The 17,490-nt window shown below is 55.9% G+C and overlaps 1 protein-coding gene across 2 annotated transcripts in view; it reads left to right on the top strand.

The window, feature by feature from the left end:
* VPS35L (VPS35 endosomal protein sorting factor like) overlaps positions 1-16,298 on the top strand; it is a 93,103-nt gene extending 76,805 nt beyond the window's left edge. For both annotated transcript variants that reach the window (XM_070064787.2, XM_002711807.6), the window contains 4 exons: positions 2,754-2,919; positions 10,949-11,067; positions 15,274-15,420; positions 16,061-16,298. In XM_070064787.2, the coding sequence (XP_069920888.1) occupies positions 2,754-2,919; positions 10,949-11,067; positions 15,274-15,420; positions 16,061-16,159 (531 nt within the window). In that variant the 3' untranslated portion in view covers positions 16,160-16,298. The remainder of the gene's footprint in view (positions 1-2,753; positions 2,920-10,948; positions 11,068-15,273; positions 15,421-16,060) is intronic.
* Positions 16,299-17,490: the final 1,192 nt, after the last annotated feature.

The raw sequence follows: 17,490 nt of genomic DNA on the forward strand, positions 1-17,490 counted from the left end.
TTCCTAGGGGCTTTATTATTTATCTGCCCCACACTTAGGCCTCTTGCAACAAGCCAGTCAACCATCCATCAAGACTGGGAACAAGCCTACCATTCTGCTCACTGAACAGAAATGGAAACTGAGGCAGAGAGGTAGAGGGTCATTGAGCCAGGATCCAAAGCACCCGCTTCGCTGCGTCTCATCCTGGCTCCCCGGGCAAGTCGGTTGCCTTCAGGGTTATTATCCCAAAGAATGGGGTGGGGTGGCAGGATCCCCGCACTCCAGAAGCCCAGAAGGACAAGGCTGGGAGCAGTCATTGGGCCTCTGTCGCTCAAGTGGGACCTGGCTCGGAGCCCTCGCCAGTGCTTGGCCGCTCTGCCTAAGGGAGCAGCCCGGCCAGGGCCCTAGGGGGAGCTTCCCCTACTGGGAGTACCACTGAATGCAAGAACTTCTCCTCCTCCATCTCCTCAAAGAGTCCAAGTCTGCTTTGCTCCAGTTGCTGGCACTGGACCAGCAGAGTACAAAGTTGCTTTGTTAAACACGTCACAGCCACCGAAGCGTGGATATCACACACAGCCATCTTTGCTGGTACGGGAGGTTGGAGCCGTCTGTCGCCACTCCGGCTGGGAGCAAGAGCTCCTGGAGGTGGCTCGTGGCAAACCTGCATGGCCCCAGTGCCCCTGGGTGCAACTGCTTCGAGGCGTGCTGACCACTGTCCCGCGAGAGCTAGGGCATCCACACGGATCCCTCCACGGAGCACCTCTGTGCGCATCCACGTGGCAGGCACAGCAGTTCCCCATGTCCCCTTTCTTGGTGGCACCTGGGGAACAGTCCCTGGGGATGGTACCGGTTCACACCAGACCTCTCGCGTGTCTCCACCACGGTTCTCAGCCATGCACTGTGCATGCACCACATTCACTAGGTCTCCACCAACCCCCACCCTCCTCGGCTCCGGCACGTCTCATGCTCTGGGCTTGTGTTGGAAATAGTTAGCTCTGTCTGTGTGTCCCGCAAGTCACAAGTTCCGTAGAGTCAGTGACAGACCTCGGTCATCTGTGCAAACACAGCCGTGTTTCATTTCCAGCTGGGAAATGGGCGTTCGTACTAACGGCGTCTTCCCAGGATGCAGAAAAGCTGTGGCAGCTCCTGGCTGGTTGGTTGGTCTGTTGTGGTCGCCAACCTCAGGCAGAATCATTCCGTGTTGCTGACCTGTGCCTGCCTTGCAACCACTGTCCTGGGAGGCAGGACATGTCATCAGCGTGTCATCGACACAGCGCCCAGGTCCTGCTTCCAGAGGCGCCATTTACAAAATCTGACCGGGGAGGGTCTGGCTGGGCAGTGGACAGCACACACAGTGTGCAGAGGCTGTGGGTTCCTGTGAATGAGGGAGCGGATCAGCCACGAGGTGGCGCTGGCCGGTGCACGGAAGGAAGCAGGCAGGTCCTGGCAGGTGGTGGGAGGTCCTCGGCAGGGAATGAGGTGGAGAGGGGGGCTCAGGCCGCTCATAGGGAGGGCCTTGCTGAGAGGGCAACGTGTGTGATGCAGTCTGAGCGCTACCGAGGAGCCAGGCCCAGTCCTGGGACAGAGACCAGGACATCCTGGGCCAGCCCTGCTCTGTGCCAGGGAAACTGCCTGGGAGGACTCTGCCGCTGGCCGTCCTGCCCACCTACCAGCTCGTTCGAACTGCAGGAGACATCTAGAGCATCCTCGGTGCCGATCCCCACCCCTGCCCCATCCCCACCCGGGGCCGTGATCTGACTGTGGCTTTGCTCCTGGCCCAAGGTCCCACCTTGTGGGGGAACTCCTCAGAGCTGTTAACGCCCCTGCTGGGACCTCAGCCTGAAGGGGGGCTCAGTGCCCCAACATCACCAGGCGCCGAGCCTCTCCCTTTGCCTTGCTGTGGTTCCCCTGTGGTTCATCTGCTCTCACCTGTACAAATCATGTCCTTAAGCCTTCCTCTTCCTGCCTCGTGCGTGCGCCCCCTGCGTGCTGCTGGGACCCCCAGCCAGGCAGCAGGAAAGCGTGAGAGGGTGCCGTGGGGGGCGGGGGGCTGGCTGGGCATTGATCCCACGTGGATGAGAAGCCTCTGGGGAGCTGTAGCAGGGGCCCCCTGAGTGTACATTTTAGGGACCGAGTGCAAACCACTCTGAAGTCGCCACTGCCTCCTGAGATTCAGTCCAGCATCTGCTAGACACTTGGGTCTGTCTCTTGGGCTCTCCCTGTGCCCAGAGCGCATCTTCAATTCCGCTGTTCCCGTGTGGCGTGTCCTGAAGAGCGAGCCTCTATTGAAATCAGTGCCCTGAACAGTGACAGCGGCCATGGGGGGCTCCATCTGCCATCACACCCACGATCTCGCTTTTGTGGTTGGAGGGGCAGGATGTAGTTTGCTTTGTTTTGTTTTTGTTTGTTTTTCTTTTTTTTTTAAACTGCTGCATGCAGAGAAACAAGAGGCTGATTTTGGAAACAGGCCATTAGAGCTGACAGGCAACTTTGCTTTTTCATTCACAGCCCCAAAACAAGGCAGCTCTCGGAGCTTGTGACCCGGGTGGGAGTGTTGATGAGTGGGACTGGCAGCGGGGCGGGGCTTGTAGCTCGGCTCTGAACGCCCCACCCAGGCTGCGAGCGGGCCCTGGCTTCGTGCCGGAGCAGGCGCACGCTTTCTTCTCCCTCCAGATGCCAAAAGGGGGAACCTGGGTTTCGATGTTGGGTTTTTGTCTTTCCACCCCTGCTTCGTACCCGGGATTTCTTCACGTCCTGTTTGGGTTCCCCACTAGGATCATCCCGAGCATGGGGTCCTGTTCCTTGTCCGCGAGCTGCTCAACGTGATCCAGGACTACACCTGGGACGACAACAGCGATGACAGAGTCCGCATCTACACCTGCGTCCTGCACCTCCTCTCCGCCATGAGCCAGGAGACCTTCCTCTACCACATAGACAAAGGTAACAGGTGGCGGGCCTCGCCGCCGTGACGTCCAGCACAGGCAAACAGAATGTTGTCGGTCTTCTCTCTTCTGTTGTTGTCTCCAGTGTCTGAGCCGCCACGGACGTCTCATTCAAGGTTTCCCTGTTGCAGGACTCGCCCGGGGCGGTGCTGCGGTGTGCAATGCCTGAGCCCCCTCTGCCCCTTCTAAATTGGAATGCTCAGGAGGAGACCTGAGCGTTTTTGTCTTTAGCCAGCATCTCTGAAGGTCATTGTGACTGTCAGACGAGTTTGGAGGAGCATCCTCTTTGGCCAGCATCCTGTGTGTTAGTGTCATCCCAGGCCTGGTCTAACCCATTCTCGGGCAGGCTCTGGCACAGGTTCTCATAACCTGTTCCTCAGGTGGCGTGGAGCTCTGCAGGGCCACAGGTGTGCTGGAGGAATGAGGCAGCCTCCTCTCCCTACCTGCTGCCGGCCACTTTGAACTTGATCACGTCTTAGACATCCCACGGCCCTATCCCGGTTCCAGGCTTTCTCCTGCTGAGCCTCAGTATCTCCCTGGCTGTCAGACACTCGGTTTTGGTGTCCTCGGGTGACAGGTGCTTTGGCGGTTATTCTGCCCCCTAGCGTTTAGAAACCGCCTGTGCTCTTGGAAATTGCAGTGACCACTTCCGCAGCGCCAGGGGCTGACCCTCTGACTCTCGGAGCCTTTCTGCAGCCGGCACGTGGGGGCCACTGCAGAGGTGTAGTGCCACACAGGGGACGGCGGTGGCCGTGACCCGTGCACCTGCGCATACCAGTGCCACGCCAGACTCCACCGGCCTTTTGGTCCTTTAACCCTGACAGCACTGCATGAGGTCGGGCACTCATGCCCCCATTTTGCATCTGAGCAAGGGGAGACCCAGAGAGACAGTGGGGTTCACTTGAGGGTTCCTGGCTAGTTCACTGACAGCTGTGGAATTCACACCCAGAGGTGTGGGGCATGCATCACACTGCTCCCTACAGTACACCTCACAATGTGTGTGTGTGTGTGTTAACTTTTTATTTGTTTTTGAAAGGCAGAGAGACAGAGAAAGTGAGTGAGAGAGCGCTTCTCTCTACTGATTCATTCCTCAAATGCCTACAACAATCTGGGCTGGGCCAGCCTGAAGCCAGGAGCCCAGAACTCAATCTGGGTCTCCCACATGTGTGGCCTGCACCAAAATACCGTAATACCAAAATACCTGCTGCCTCCCAGGGTGTGCATTAGCAGGAAGCCGGGATTTGAACCCAGGCACTCCAATACAGGATACTGGCTTCCATAAACATTTTTCTTGGTGTACCTCCTGTCCTGATTAGGCCTAGGGGTGGAGTTTGGTGGCCCATGAGATGTGCTCAGGTCTGGCCTTGGTAGACATTGCTTCACAGTTTTCCAAAACAGACTAATCACGTTCCCATGGAGCGTGATAGAAGGTTCCATTTGTCCTTTTGGTATGCTGCTTTTCATTTCTTCTATTCTTTTTCTAAAAAATTAACATATTTGAAAGGTAGAGTGACAGAGAAAAACGGAGAGATCTTCCATCTTCTGGTTCATTCTCCAGATGCCTGCAGCAGCCTGGGCTGGGCCAGGCCAAAGCCAGGAGCCAGGAAATCTATCCAGGTCAGGAACCCAAGTGCATGGACCATCGTCTGCCTTCCAAGCACACGAGCAGGATGCAGGGTCCAAAGCAGGGGCGGGACTCAATCCCAGACACTCTGATCCTGGCATCCTAAGTGGCTCTGGCGTTTGCCATTCTAATGGTATAATTTTACTCTCCTCTGTTGTCTTTGCTTACATTTTTATTTCCCTTTTTGTGACATTGAGGACTGACTGTGAGGCCCAGACAGGGACATGGAAGCCTGTAAACTGTGTGTGCGTGTGCACCTGCTCTCCGCCTTCTCCTCTTCTCTCCACTCTGGCTTGCACACCTTCAGCGGATCCTAGTCTCTGGGGGACACGGTCTCTCTCAGGAGGGCAGGCTGTGTTTACTAGGTAGAGTCCACTTTCCCAGCTTTTCAAGATGAGAACAGGTGTTGGCTTTCCTCTTCTTCCTCCTCAGCCCAGCTGCGTTGACTCGGGATGCACAGCGCGGCCTGGCAGGTGTCTTAGTAGAAGAGCAGAGGTGGAGAGCCGAGGCGGCTCTGCAGGTCGGGGGGCTCCCTGCTCCCTGCCCCCATCTGGTTGCAGGCAGCCTGTCAGGCAGTGTGGATGCAGCTTGTTGGGCCTTCTGGAAAAGGCACGTTGGATAAGTGTTGCATTTTTGAAGGATGCCTTGGCCACTTTCTGTTCTCCTGTGGCATGGCACCGTCCGTGCAGTACTTGCACGCATTGCACGCAGGCTTGTGAGGGTGCACGTGCTGGCTTCAGATGGGGACGTGCCTGGACGCTGAACGTGTATCTAACACACCAGTGGAGTCTGTCTTTGTCAGAGGAGCACAGCCGTGGAGGCTTCCAAGAAGCCCTCGTAGTCCCTGTCCTCCCTGTCACCTGCTGGGCCCCTGAAGCATTCGGTTTGTGACCTTGGCTCAGACAGATGCAGAGGTCCAGAGCTATTTTTGATGGCCATTTGCCAGGGACATCATTTGTCCCTCTGTGCGAGTCTGATCTGGACTCACAAGCCCCTCTGCACTCTTAGCTTGGCCCAGTTACTTTTGATTCTCAAATTTCCTTCCTACCCGCTGTGACCAACAGGGGTGAGCATGGAAAACTCACCTCTGAACCCCCATTTTTTCATTTTCTCTCCTGAATTCAGCTTCCAGAGCTCAGCCTGTCACTGATCCTAGAATTCTGATTCCTAGGTCTAGATTTTGAGATCTGATCAGTCCCTTGCTGTTGCCATTGTGCACCTGCGTGTCTTCATCTCCTAGTGGACGGTCAGCTCTGAGGGCAGCTCCGGCTCAGCTTTGTCCCCTGCTGCCTCCCAGAACCGGGCACAGAGCAGGCCCTCATGCAGCAGGTGCTCTGTGTGCCTGCCCCGAACACACCCCTGGTGACCCTGGGTGGTGGGTCCCTCTCTCTTTTCCAGTGCTGGGCTGGTAGGAACAAGAGGAGACTGCAGCCCCAAAGACGACCAGGAATTTAGGCCAGGGGCTATTCTGGTCCTCAGTAGTGGACGTGAGGAATTCCTCCACCAGCTGCAGTTTCGCGGCCCTGCCAGATTGGGTGGCAGTGAGCGGCTGAATCGGATTCTTGCACTTCTTACAAGAATAACTGCTGCTTTGCACTCGGAGACAGCAGTTGCGATGCTATCTGAGAAATGCTGCAGCCGGGCCATCCCTGGCATTGGAGCAGCAGCCGCAGAGGATAGGATCCCCTGGGAACGCCCCCCAGCAGAGTCTCCTTAACTGGGTGGCTCAGGACTGGACCAGTGCTCACCCGTGGCGGAGACACTGGGGAGCAAGGGAGCAGGTGTTCCCCTTACTCTTAGGCAGTTGTCTGCAACCTGCTTCCCAATGGTTCAGCCAGAAAAACCCCAAATGTCAGGGCATGGGGAGACCAAGCCGGAGAGCTGCCCATATGCAGCCTAACGTTAGGGCTTGGAGACCCCAGGTGAGAGGTAGACAGGAGCTTGCTCTACTGCCTGCATTTGACTTTTCTTTAGCCTTTATGTTTTTTCACAATAAGAACTTGGGGCAAGGTCGTGGTGGGGAGGAATGAAGAGTAATTGATCCCGAAATGTCTACAGGAAACGAACCTAGAAGCATCCCTGAAAGTGTGGTATCCATTACTTAACTGTTCTGTGTTAGACCTGCCCGTGTCCAAACAGCTCCAGGCAGATTACGGGAAATACACGAAACAGTGACACAGAATTCTTTACATGAGAAAAATTGGTTGTTAGGCTGTTACCAGCTAGGCAGTACATATGGGTAAATGTGCTATATAGGGCTGCACTGTGTGTGCTGATCGGTCACTTAGCTTTCTTCATCTAAGCAACAGTAATATAGCCAGAGATCACACACTCTGGTCATCCTCATAGTCCTGAATTCAGTGCTGCACCACAGAGTCTAACCAGCGCTCTGTCTAGGGACACTGCTGTCACTGCTCGTTTCCCTACTGGGAACTCCTGTGCCGTGAACGTCACTTACAGGCACCTCCAGGCACCCATTGGGTGATTCTCTTAGGATAGATTTCCGAGAGGGATTTTCCCAACTCAGAAGATCTGGACATTTCTGGTTCTAAGACTTTTTTTTTTGTAATATTATTGTGATGAAATGTTCATAGCATAAAACTTGTAAGTGCACCGTTCTGTTTCAGCGAGCATAGTCACAATTTTCTCACCAGCTCTACAGAAGCCCTGTGTCCAGTAAGTAGCCCCTGGTGACCTGTAGTCTGTTCCAGTGGATTACCTATTCTAGGAACTCATCTGAGTGGCATCGTGCGGTACTCGCCCCTTTGTGTCTGGCCTCTTTCACTTTAGTGTACCATCCTTAAGGCAGATTGGTGTTGTAGCGTGCGTCAGCATTTCTTGGCTTTTGAAGGTGGAATGTGACCCCATGGTACCGGGATGTTTACCCATGCGTCTGGGTCTGTTAACGGATGCTCACGTTGTCTCCGCTTGTTGACTGTTGGGACGGAGGCTGCTTTGTGCCGTGTGTAAGTCCCTGCTGTCCTGCACAGAGTGGAGGTTGTTGGAGCAGGCGAACTTTGCCTTGAGGTCCACCGCGGCAGCGCCACTGTCCGATGCCCCCAGCAGTGCCGAGGGATGCCAGTTTCCCACGTCCTGACCACTTGTTCCGACTGTTCTCCTGCTGTGTCGGTCACAGCCACTCTGTGTGACATGGGACCGAACGTTCTCGTTTCATGCCCCTTTCCACACTGACACACCTACTAACAGTTTTCCCAGACCGCCATCAAAACCAAGTGTTAGCATTCTTTCTCAAGTCTGTTAATGTAAATGGTTTTTTAAAATCTGTGGTTTTAGTTTTCTGCTGTGATTACAATGAAGTCCTTTATATATATTATGCATTTACATATGTATATAAATTATAGGTCAGATCAACATTTTTCTTTTTTACTCAGAAACCTTTTATTTAAGGTATACAAACTTCATGCATTATTTCTGATGTATATTGTTTGCCAATTTTGCTCTTAGTGACTTTAATAGAGGTAATTTTTTTCTTTTTCGAGGTTTATTTTATGTATTTGAAAGGCAGTGTGACAGAGAGAAAGAGATCTTCCACCTGCTGGTTCACTCCCCAAATGGCTGCAAAGGCTAGGGCTGGGCCAGGCCAGTCAGGAGCCTGGAACTCCAACCAGGACTCCCATGTGGATAGCAGGGGCCCAACTTGGACCATCTTCTGCTGCCTTCCCAGGCCATAGCAGAGAGCTGGATCCAAAACAGAGTGGACATGGGATGCTGGCCTTAAAGGTAGCAGCTTAACCCACTGCATCACAATGCTAGCCCCAGGGGTCACTTCCCCCCCCCCCCAAGATTTATATATTTGAAAGGCAGTTAGAGAGGGAGAACACAGAGAGATCTTCCATTCACTGGTTTACTTCCCAAATGGCTGCAATGGCCAGAGCTGGGCCTATTCAAAGCTATGACCCTGGAACTCCTTAGGAGTCTCTCACGTGAGTGCAGGGACCCCAGCACTTAGGCCATCTTCTGCTGCTTTCCCAGGCACATTAGAGGGAGCTAAATGAGAAGCTTAGCAGCCAGGATTTGAACCCCTGCCCATAGGGGATGCTGGTGTAATAGGTAGTGGTTTAACCCACTGTACCAGAAAGCTGGCTTGGAGGGCACTATATTTTTTTTTTTTAAGATTGACTTTATTTGAAAGAGTTACAGAGGGGTAGAGACAAAGAGGTCTTCCATCTGCTGGTTCACTCCCCAAATGCCCACAATGGCCAGAGCTGAGCTTATCCAAAGCCAGGAGCTTCTTCTGGGTCTCCCATGTGGAACAGAGGTCCAAGCACTTGGGCCACCTTCCACTGCTTTCCCAGGTGCATTAGCAGGGAGCTGGATCAGAAGTGGAGCAGCTGGGACTAGAACCGGTGTCCATATGTGATGCCAGCAGTACACGCTGGGCTTTTAACCCATTGTGCCACCGCACTGGCCCTGTGAGTCACTTTTCTTTGCTTTTTTTAAAAAAAGATTTATTTATTTGAAAGTCAGTTACACAGAAAGAATGATAGGCAGAGAGAAAGAGAGAGTCTTCCATCCACTGGTTTACTCCCCAATTGACCGCAATGGCCGGAGCTGCACTGATCCAAAGCCAGGAGCTTCTTCTGGGTCTCCCATGTGGGTGCGAAGGCTTAAGACCTTGGGCCATCTTCTACTGCTTTCTCAGGCCATAGCAGAGAGCTGAATGGGAAGTGGAGCAGCCAGGACTCGAACTGGCGTCCATATAGGATACCAGCACTGCAGGCAGTGGCTTTACCCACTACGCCACAGCGCCAGCCCTGGATCACTTTCTTAAAAGCTCAGAGGCCAGGGTGAGCCTTTGGCCTAACAGTTAAGAAACCCACGTCCCACGTGGGAGTGCCTGGGTTTGATTCCCACCTCTGGCTCCCGAGCTCCAGCTTCCTGCTCGCCCAGGCTCTGGGAGGCAGCTATGATGGCTCAAGGCGTCGGATGCCCGCTCGCCACACGGGAGACCCAGACAGACTTCCTAGTTCCCATCTTCAGCCTAGCGCAGTCCTGACCTTTTCTGGCATTTGGGAAGTGAATCAGCAGCTGGGAGTTGTGTTTCTTGAGACAAAGGTTTGGCCTCTGTGGCAGGTCTCTGTCGAACATGACGCTGTTGCCGCACAGACAGCAGGATTGGCAGTTGTGGCTCTCAGCCTCACTGTGTGCAAACGAAACCTGGTGCCGTTTGTCCTTTGCTCGTACAACTTTGCAGGCCCTTTTGATTGGTGTGAGACAGTCATCCTTACCAACCATGCCTTGGAGCCTTGATGTGTGCTCTCTGGTGAGAAGCTTATCACATTCCACTCCAGATGAGCAAGTGAAGCCGAGTCTTGTTTATTTTTTTGGACAGGCAGAGTTAGAGAGACAGAGAGAAAGGTCTTCCTTCCATTGGTTCACCCCCCAAATGGTTGCTACTGCTGGCGCGCTGCGCCGATCCGAAGCCAGGAGCCAAGTGCTTCCTCCTGGTCTCCCATGCAGGTGCAGGGCCCAAGCACTTGGGCCATCCTCCACTGCACTCCCGGGCCACAGCAGAGAGCTGGACTGGAAGAGGGGCAACCGGGACAGAATCCGGCACCCCGACCGGGACTAAAACCCGGGGTGCCGGTGCCGCAGGCGGAGGATTAGCCTAGTGAGCCGCGGCGCTGGTGCCGAGTCTTGTTTGTTAAAAACACCCCTAAACCATACAGCTAGATCAGCAGTGTGTGGCCACGTGTGCACAGGCCCGGCCCCTAGAGTCTTCACTGTCCCCACACCTGGGACAGGGGCCCACGTGTTCACCCTCAGTTGCACTCATTGCCCTTGGCTGAGCACAGATCAGCATTTGGGAGTCAGGAAGCAGGCAGCTAAAGCAGTTGTGGTGAGACAAGGAGGATAAGCCCAAGGGAGCGAGCAGGGGGCGAGTGAGGCAGAGGGGGTACAGCAGGCTCGTTCTAGCCACAGACAGGAAGTTGCCCACCGGGGGGTTTGCAGTGGGACCTTGGAAGTTGTTCTGGTCTGTCCTAAGTGGTATCCTGTTCAGCCGTCACACGCTAAGCACCAGGTCTGTGCGTACTGTGCGTCTGCTTTCAGTTAGCCACAGCAGGCTGTGCTTGGCTGACAAGGAGCAACAGCGGGACTCAAACACACCCAGCCTTGCCTGGACCTGGCTCACTCCAGGCGGTGACCAAGCAGAGCGCAGCCTGTTGTGTCGAGAGGTGACGTCAGCAGAATCCGAGCCTGGGGAGGGGATGAAACAGGGAACAGAACGGCTCGTGCTGCGGAGGGGATGATGGGCCGGCAGCTGGCTACGGTGGGCAGGAGCTTGGCCAAAACTTCCCAGTGGCATTGGGACCACAAAGAAAGCAAGTTTTGGCCATTTCCCTCGGTACCATCCTCATGACACTCTTGTCTGTTCAACCAGTCGACTCCAACGACAGCCTCTACGGGGGAGACGCCAAGTTCCTGGCTGAAAACAACAAGCTGTGCGAGACGGTGATGGCTCAGATCCTGGAGCACCTGAAAACCCTGGCCAAGGACGAGGTAGGCACCCCGCCTGCGCGGGAAGCAGGGGTTCCCAGGGCGGCTGACGGTGACTCATTCTGGAAAAGAAATTCCTGCGAGTGATGTGTTCATGTGCACGCCCTCTACCCCGGGCACCAGGGCCTTTGCCCCTGCTGTTTGCTCTGCCTGGACTGCACCTGCCCGGGGCCTTCCCCTGGCTGTGCCTTCTCGTGGTTCAGACCTTAGCTCCCCCCAGCTACAGCAGCCACTATTCTACCCTTGACTTCTATGAGATCAACTTTCTAGACCATTAGGCAAAATCTCAACTCGAAAGTAGATCCCAGGACCCAGTGCCTGCACACCTGTGCCTGCAGCACTTGGTACCCTAGTGGGCTGCCGTGGTGTGTGTGCCTGCTGGCCAGTGGTTCCCACTCCACTTCCTAGGGAAGCTCAGGGGAGGAGGGGCCTCATGGGTCTCCAAGTCCTGCCTGTGCAGGCACAACCACGCATGGCAGACAAGGCAGGTGCCTCGCCTGTACCCGGTGCTCTCCACACCCGAGCCCTTAGTGCTCTCAAGAACTCTGCGAGATGAAGGTGCCGAGGTGGTTGTCACTGAATAGAAAAGGCAAGGAGCGGCTCAGAGCTCACCTAGAGCCGCGGGCTCCCCTGGTTCCCTGCACCTACTGCCCTCCTCCCCCAGGGCCTTCCCTCGGGTCTGTGAGGCGGCGGCCTGTGGTCTGGAGTTGATGCCAGGTAGCATCCTGCAGCCTCCACGACCTACCGTACATTGGGTGCAGGACCGAGATATTCCCAGCAGCCCTTGCACACTTTGCAGACCAGGCTGCTGCGCCCTCAGGCGGGGCCGTGCACTGTGGTCCAGGTAATCGTCTAGAACCCCTGCTCTTCTCCACAAAACAGGTTCTCTTATCCAAAGTCCCATCTCGTGCGCTCTCGGAGCGGGTCTTCCCTATTGTCCTTTTGCACAGGTAGCTGGTTGATTTCAAGGTCATTACCCAGTTCCTTTCCCAGGTCTGTGGTGACCACAGCTTGTTCACTTGGTGTAGCTTTAGCTTTGGCCTGAAGGTGAGTAACAGCTGGATTCCAGAGGCCCTGCTGGGGGCGTGGCTGGTTGCTGTCTGGTCAACTGCATGAAGCTCACGGTCAGAACACGGCTGGCTCCTTCTCATGGCCTCGGAGGATGATTCAAAGGCCATGTGGAGGGCAAGCGCCAGCGGCGAGGTGTGCCTACGGCAGGAAGTTGTGGGAGGGGCTGTCAGCGCCTTAGATAGGGGTCAGGGCTGCATCCTTCCCATGAGTGGCCGGGGCCAGACTCTGTGCCTCAACAGCCTTCCCCGAGTCTGTTCTTGACCTACCGTTTGCCCGAAGCTCTGATTGCAATGGTTTTCATTCCCACCTACAAAAATAGCACATAGCTATAGATATCCGCACACTGCAATGGTCTAGGGTGCTCAGGCAAACGCTGGAGAGAATGGGATTCCTGTAGTTTCTTCTGCCAAAGTCAGGGCCACGGCCTAAAGGACTAGCCTTAGGGTTGGCAGTCTGAAGGGCAGACCTGGATGCCAGCCCAAGTGGCGGAACTCCTGCTGCCCGGGGGCCATCCACCTGGAACCCCCTCCCTCGCGGGACCGTGGGCAAGGTCACGCAGGGAAGGCACTCAGCTGTCCTGGGGAGGAGCAGCACTGGACTCCCCATCAGGAAGACTTGCTATCAAACCAGTGGGCACCCCCGAGGCATCAGCTGTCCCTACCTGAAAGGCCTCTTACAAACTTGTCCACTCTCAGGAGGTGAAGGACCATGATTCCCTGTGCAGTTGTCCAAACGGAGCTGCTTCTGCGCTACAGGAGACGGAAGTCCTGTACCTGCAGCTTGCACTGACATCCCTCCCCTCCCCCACGTCAGTTCTTCCTAGCTCTTTCTCCTGGTTTTTAGTTCAGAGTTAGAGATAGCGTCTCTATATTCACTCTCCTGCCACATGCCCATGACAGCTTTGGACTGGACCAGGAGCTCAACCCAGGTCTCCCCCTTGGGTGGCAGGAACCCAAGTACTTGAGCCATCATCACTGCCTCCCCAGGGTCTACCTGAACAGGAAGCTGGAGGCAGGAAGTGTATAAAGTTGTACAAATTTACCACACCGGCCCCAGCACTTGGCTAACTGGGGTAAACCACTGCTTGAAATTTCAGAATCCCATAGGGGTGCCGGTTCCAGTCCTGGCTGCTCCACTTCCGATCCAGTTCCCTGCTAATGTGTCTGGGAGAGCAGCGAAAGGTGGCCCAAGTGCTTGGGCCCCTCGCTTTAAGCCCGGCCCAGCCGTGGCCACTTGGGAAGTGATCAGTGGATGAAAACACATTTCTTCATGCGAAGCAGCAGGCTGGCTTTAATCAGAGACAACTGCTCATAGCGTCTATGACTATAACCTAGAACTCCAAAGCTCACAATAAAGTAAAGCCCAGAACCATGTAATCTGGAGCTATTTTTGAAACAGATGTTGGTCTATTTGAAAGGCAGAGTGACAGCAAGGGAGACAGCTTCCATTTGCTCTTCACTCCCATTAAATGCCCACAACAGCCAGGGTTGAGCCAGGAAGTCCATTCTGCTCTCCCACGTGGGCCGCAGGAACCCGAGGACCTGGGCTATCATCACCTGCCTCCCTGGCGCACCGGCAGGACGCTGGATGTAAGTGGAGGAGCCAGGATTATGAAGCAGCACTCCCGTGTGGATGTGGGCAGCCTGTCGTGGCTCAACCCGCTGCCCCTAGCACCCTCCCTAGAGCTGTATGTACTGAACGTGTACCTGTCGTCTTCTCTGAGAAGCAGGGGTTGATGGGAGACGGTTCTCGAGCCTAGCAGAGCTGGGCCACGGGGGAAGTTTCACCACCGGTGAACACAGCGGCCTGGCCCTCTCTGCCCACCGTGTATCAGACAAACCCAGGCGGACGTGGCCGACACTGGACCGAGTCACACTTCATTTGACAGCAGTGCCCCTGAGGCCCAGGACAGGCTCCTGGCGTTACCACGCTCTGCAGGCCCTGCTGGTGCCAGCCCATCCCAGTGGGGGCGAGCCAGCCCGCTTCCTGCCGTGGGCACACCTCGCCGCTGGCGCTCGCCCTCCGCGTGGCCTTTGAATCGTCCTCCGAGGCCGCGAGGAGGAGCCAGCCGTGTTCTGACCGTGAGCCTCATGCAGTTGTTTGCTGGGGCGTGGTGGGGCCGGGCACCGGGCCAGGCCCTGCGAGGCAGTCCTCTGAGGAAACGCACGGGGAGCAGCCATTTCCTATTTATGAGCGTGGAGGAGGAGCGGGCTGGGGCCCCGTCTGCACAGCCATGCTCTCTCTCCCGCGTCTGTGTTGGCTGCATTCTCATCCCAGAAACATCTCCTCCGTTCATTTCCCGCTTCTCAGTCTGCAGCATCCGAACACTTGCCCGTGGAACGCTCTTGGCTAAAGTGCTCGCTGGGAAGACAGGAAGCGGGGAGTCAGTTAGATACTGTGCACCGCGTTCTCCCACTTCAGTGACACATGGTTAAGTCTTCACTCGGGGAGATTCTCTGAGCAGGACTTGAAATCACATTCTCCTTGACCGTGGATCTGACCTGGCCCCGTGGGCTTTCTGGAACCTCGAGTCCTCCCCTGATGCTGTGGCCTTTCCACGTGCTTTGACTGACTTGGGGGACACTGTACCTCCTCTTCTGGACCCTTTCCCTTTGTCCTACCATGTAAAGCTGGGGCTCAGGTTTGGCCTGCCTGGCCACGGTGGCTGGCTCTTGGCTGGCGAGGTACCTCTCCGGGGAGAGAGGCTAAGGTGTTCTTTATGAAAGTGCGACGTGGCATTGTGCCCGGGGGAGCCCTGCTGGGGCAGAGCTGTCTCTGGTCTTTGTGTTAACTCCCGGGGGCAGGAATGGGGACTTCAGCTGTGGGCGGTACGAGAACACATCTGAGTCCCGCTGCAGGCTTCGGGCTTCAAGAGCAACCACGGAGGCCTCTCACTGCCGGCCTCTTTCATCCCCCGACCCAGCCACTGCTCAGTCCCTTGCCTTTCATGGGTAAAGACCCGGGGGGAAGCGCCGAGCTAACGGCTTTACCTGCATCATGGAAGCCTCACCCCGCAAGGCAGGGATCTCACAGCTCCACGGCAGCTGGCTTTGAACCCACACGACCCCCATGGAGTCACGGCTGTCCACAGCCACCTGCGGGCCCGGCCCAGGTGCTGACCTCACTTTTCTCCTGCAGGCCCTGAAGCGCCAGAGCTCGCTGGGCCTCTCCTTCTTTAACAGCATCTTGGCCCACGGAGACCTGCGCAACAACAAGCTGAACCAGCTCTCCGTCAACCTGTGGCACCTGGCCCAGAGGCACGGCTGTGCGGACACCAGGACCATGGTGAGGCGCTCGGGGTTGGGGGTCGGCCGGAGCCCCACTGGGCTGCACTTCCAGTCTCGCCTTTGAAATCTGCACCAGACCAGGAATTCTGTAGGGCCATTTCCTAGCACTGGAAGTCATGGCCTTAGCACTCGACTCCCTCAATAAAAGCCATGGAGATAAAAACATCAGCCAGCACTGCTCATACCGAAACATGACTTAAAAAAAATTGAAAGAGTTAGGGGACAGAGACAGACCGACCTTCCATCCACTGGTTCACTCTGCAAATGGCCAGGACTGGGCCAGGCTGAAGCCAGGAGCTAGAACTCCATCCGGGTCTCCTATGTGGGTGGGGGGGCACAAGCAGTTCTTGGGGCCCTTCCCTGGCACCTTAGAGAGCAGGTTCAGAAGTGGCACAGCCGGGACTGGATGCCGGCAATCGCAGGTCGCGGCTTCACCTACCCAGCCCAGCCAATCTGATTTTAGGGCCGGGTTGCACTCTAACAGGTTTCACTGTGAAGGCTGGGGCTTCTTCCTCTCCCTCGTCTTGCAGAAGACTCCCCCCTCTGTGCCGGGCAGTGTGAGTGCCCGGAACAGCTGGCTTGCTGGAGCCCCGGGCTCCGAGGACCAGAGGGGAGATGGCTCTCTGTTTTCCTCCTAGGTGAAGACTCTGGAATACATCAAGAAGCGAAGCAGACAGCCAGACATGAGTCACCTGAGCGAGCTGGCCCTCAGACTCCCGCTGCAGAGCAGGACCTGAGGGCCAGGCCCACCACGACCCCATCTGCTGCCCAGGGCTCACTGGAATCCAGGGGCTGCAGATCGTCCGCAGCTTCGTTTTCCTGAGGGGGAAGAAGCAGGGATCGTGGGTGCAATAAAAACCACGTCTTGTTCACGGAGAAGTTGTGTCTCCGGGTTTCTTTTCACAGGCGGCCTACGGCATCTCCATCAGCCCGAGGAGGGTCAGGTGGGCCTTCAGCCAGACAGGAACCGCGACTGCAGGTACCACCTTTCTTTCCTGGGGGTGTTGGGTGTTTCATAGCTTAGAAAAGCAGTCCACTCTCAAGTGCCACCATGCCAGACCTGTGCAGTTAGACCTTGCACCCAAAGAGTCTGGACGGAGCAGACAGATGGGAAAAGCAGTTACCGGCGCGATCTATGGGCACCGCTCTCATCTGCGTGGCGGCCACGCTGGTGCAGGAGACAACCACGCGCCTGACTCCTGGGACTCGGCTGCAGGACAGGGCACCTCTGAGCACACGCGCCCTGCTGGCGCTGCAGCCCGAGTCCATCTGCTCTCCGGAACCTGGTTCTTGTGCCATGGCCACCGGGGCTTGATTCTGAATCTGTAAGAATGGTACTACCGATTGGTGACTCGCAACCTAGAACCTATTGTTCATGAAACTGTATCCACGCTGTGGACTAACAGAGGCCTTTAGCCTAAGGGTCAGGATGCTCGCATCCCACCCTGCAGCACGTGGGCTTGATTCCTGGGTTCCTGCCGCCCACACAAAGGCTGAACTGTGTTCCCAGCTCCTGGCCCTGCCCCAGCTGCTGCGGGCATTTGAAGGGTAAACCAGCAGATGGCTGTGTACTCTGCCTCTCAAATGAAGACCCCAAAAGACTGTGCTTCCGGAAGACGAATCTTGGACACAGATTGTACTTCCTCTCTACCTGCTGGAACAGAGTCCGGCGACCTCAGTTAACCTCCAGAAGTGGAAGGAGCTAAGATACATCTTAAAAATTTATAGAAACTGAATAATTTAGGACCAAAAATCAAGCTGTGGACGTTCTGGCCAACTGGATGACAACCCCCTCCAGCCGGGCGTTCTGCTGGGCAGCCCGCCTCCACACTGCCTCTCCTCCTCCCCTCTGCTCACCAAACCAAAGCAACTGAGGACGCCAGCAGAGCTTTGCTCAGATAGCCCACGCGGTCTTCACCTCCCAGCTCTTGCCATCAACCCCCGCTCACGGACTGCTCTCACCGGCCGCTGCTCCCATCAGAAGTAACGGGCAAATTCACATTCCTTCTCTTCTGCACAGCCTGCTTCCCAAGCCTGGGCTGCGGGCTTCCACGGCCCTGCCCCGACC

Source organism: Oryctolagus cuniculus, chromosome 19 (genome assembly GCF_051225735.1).
Source record: "Oryctolagus cuniculus isolate XC-2025 breed Fujian yellow rabbit chromosome 19, ASM5122573v1, whole genome shotgun sequence".
NCBI lineage: Eukaryota > Metazoa > Chordata > Mammalia > Lagomorpha > Leporidae > Oryctolagus > Oryctolagus cuniculus.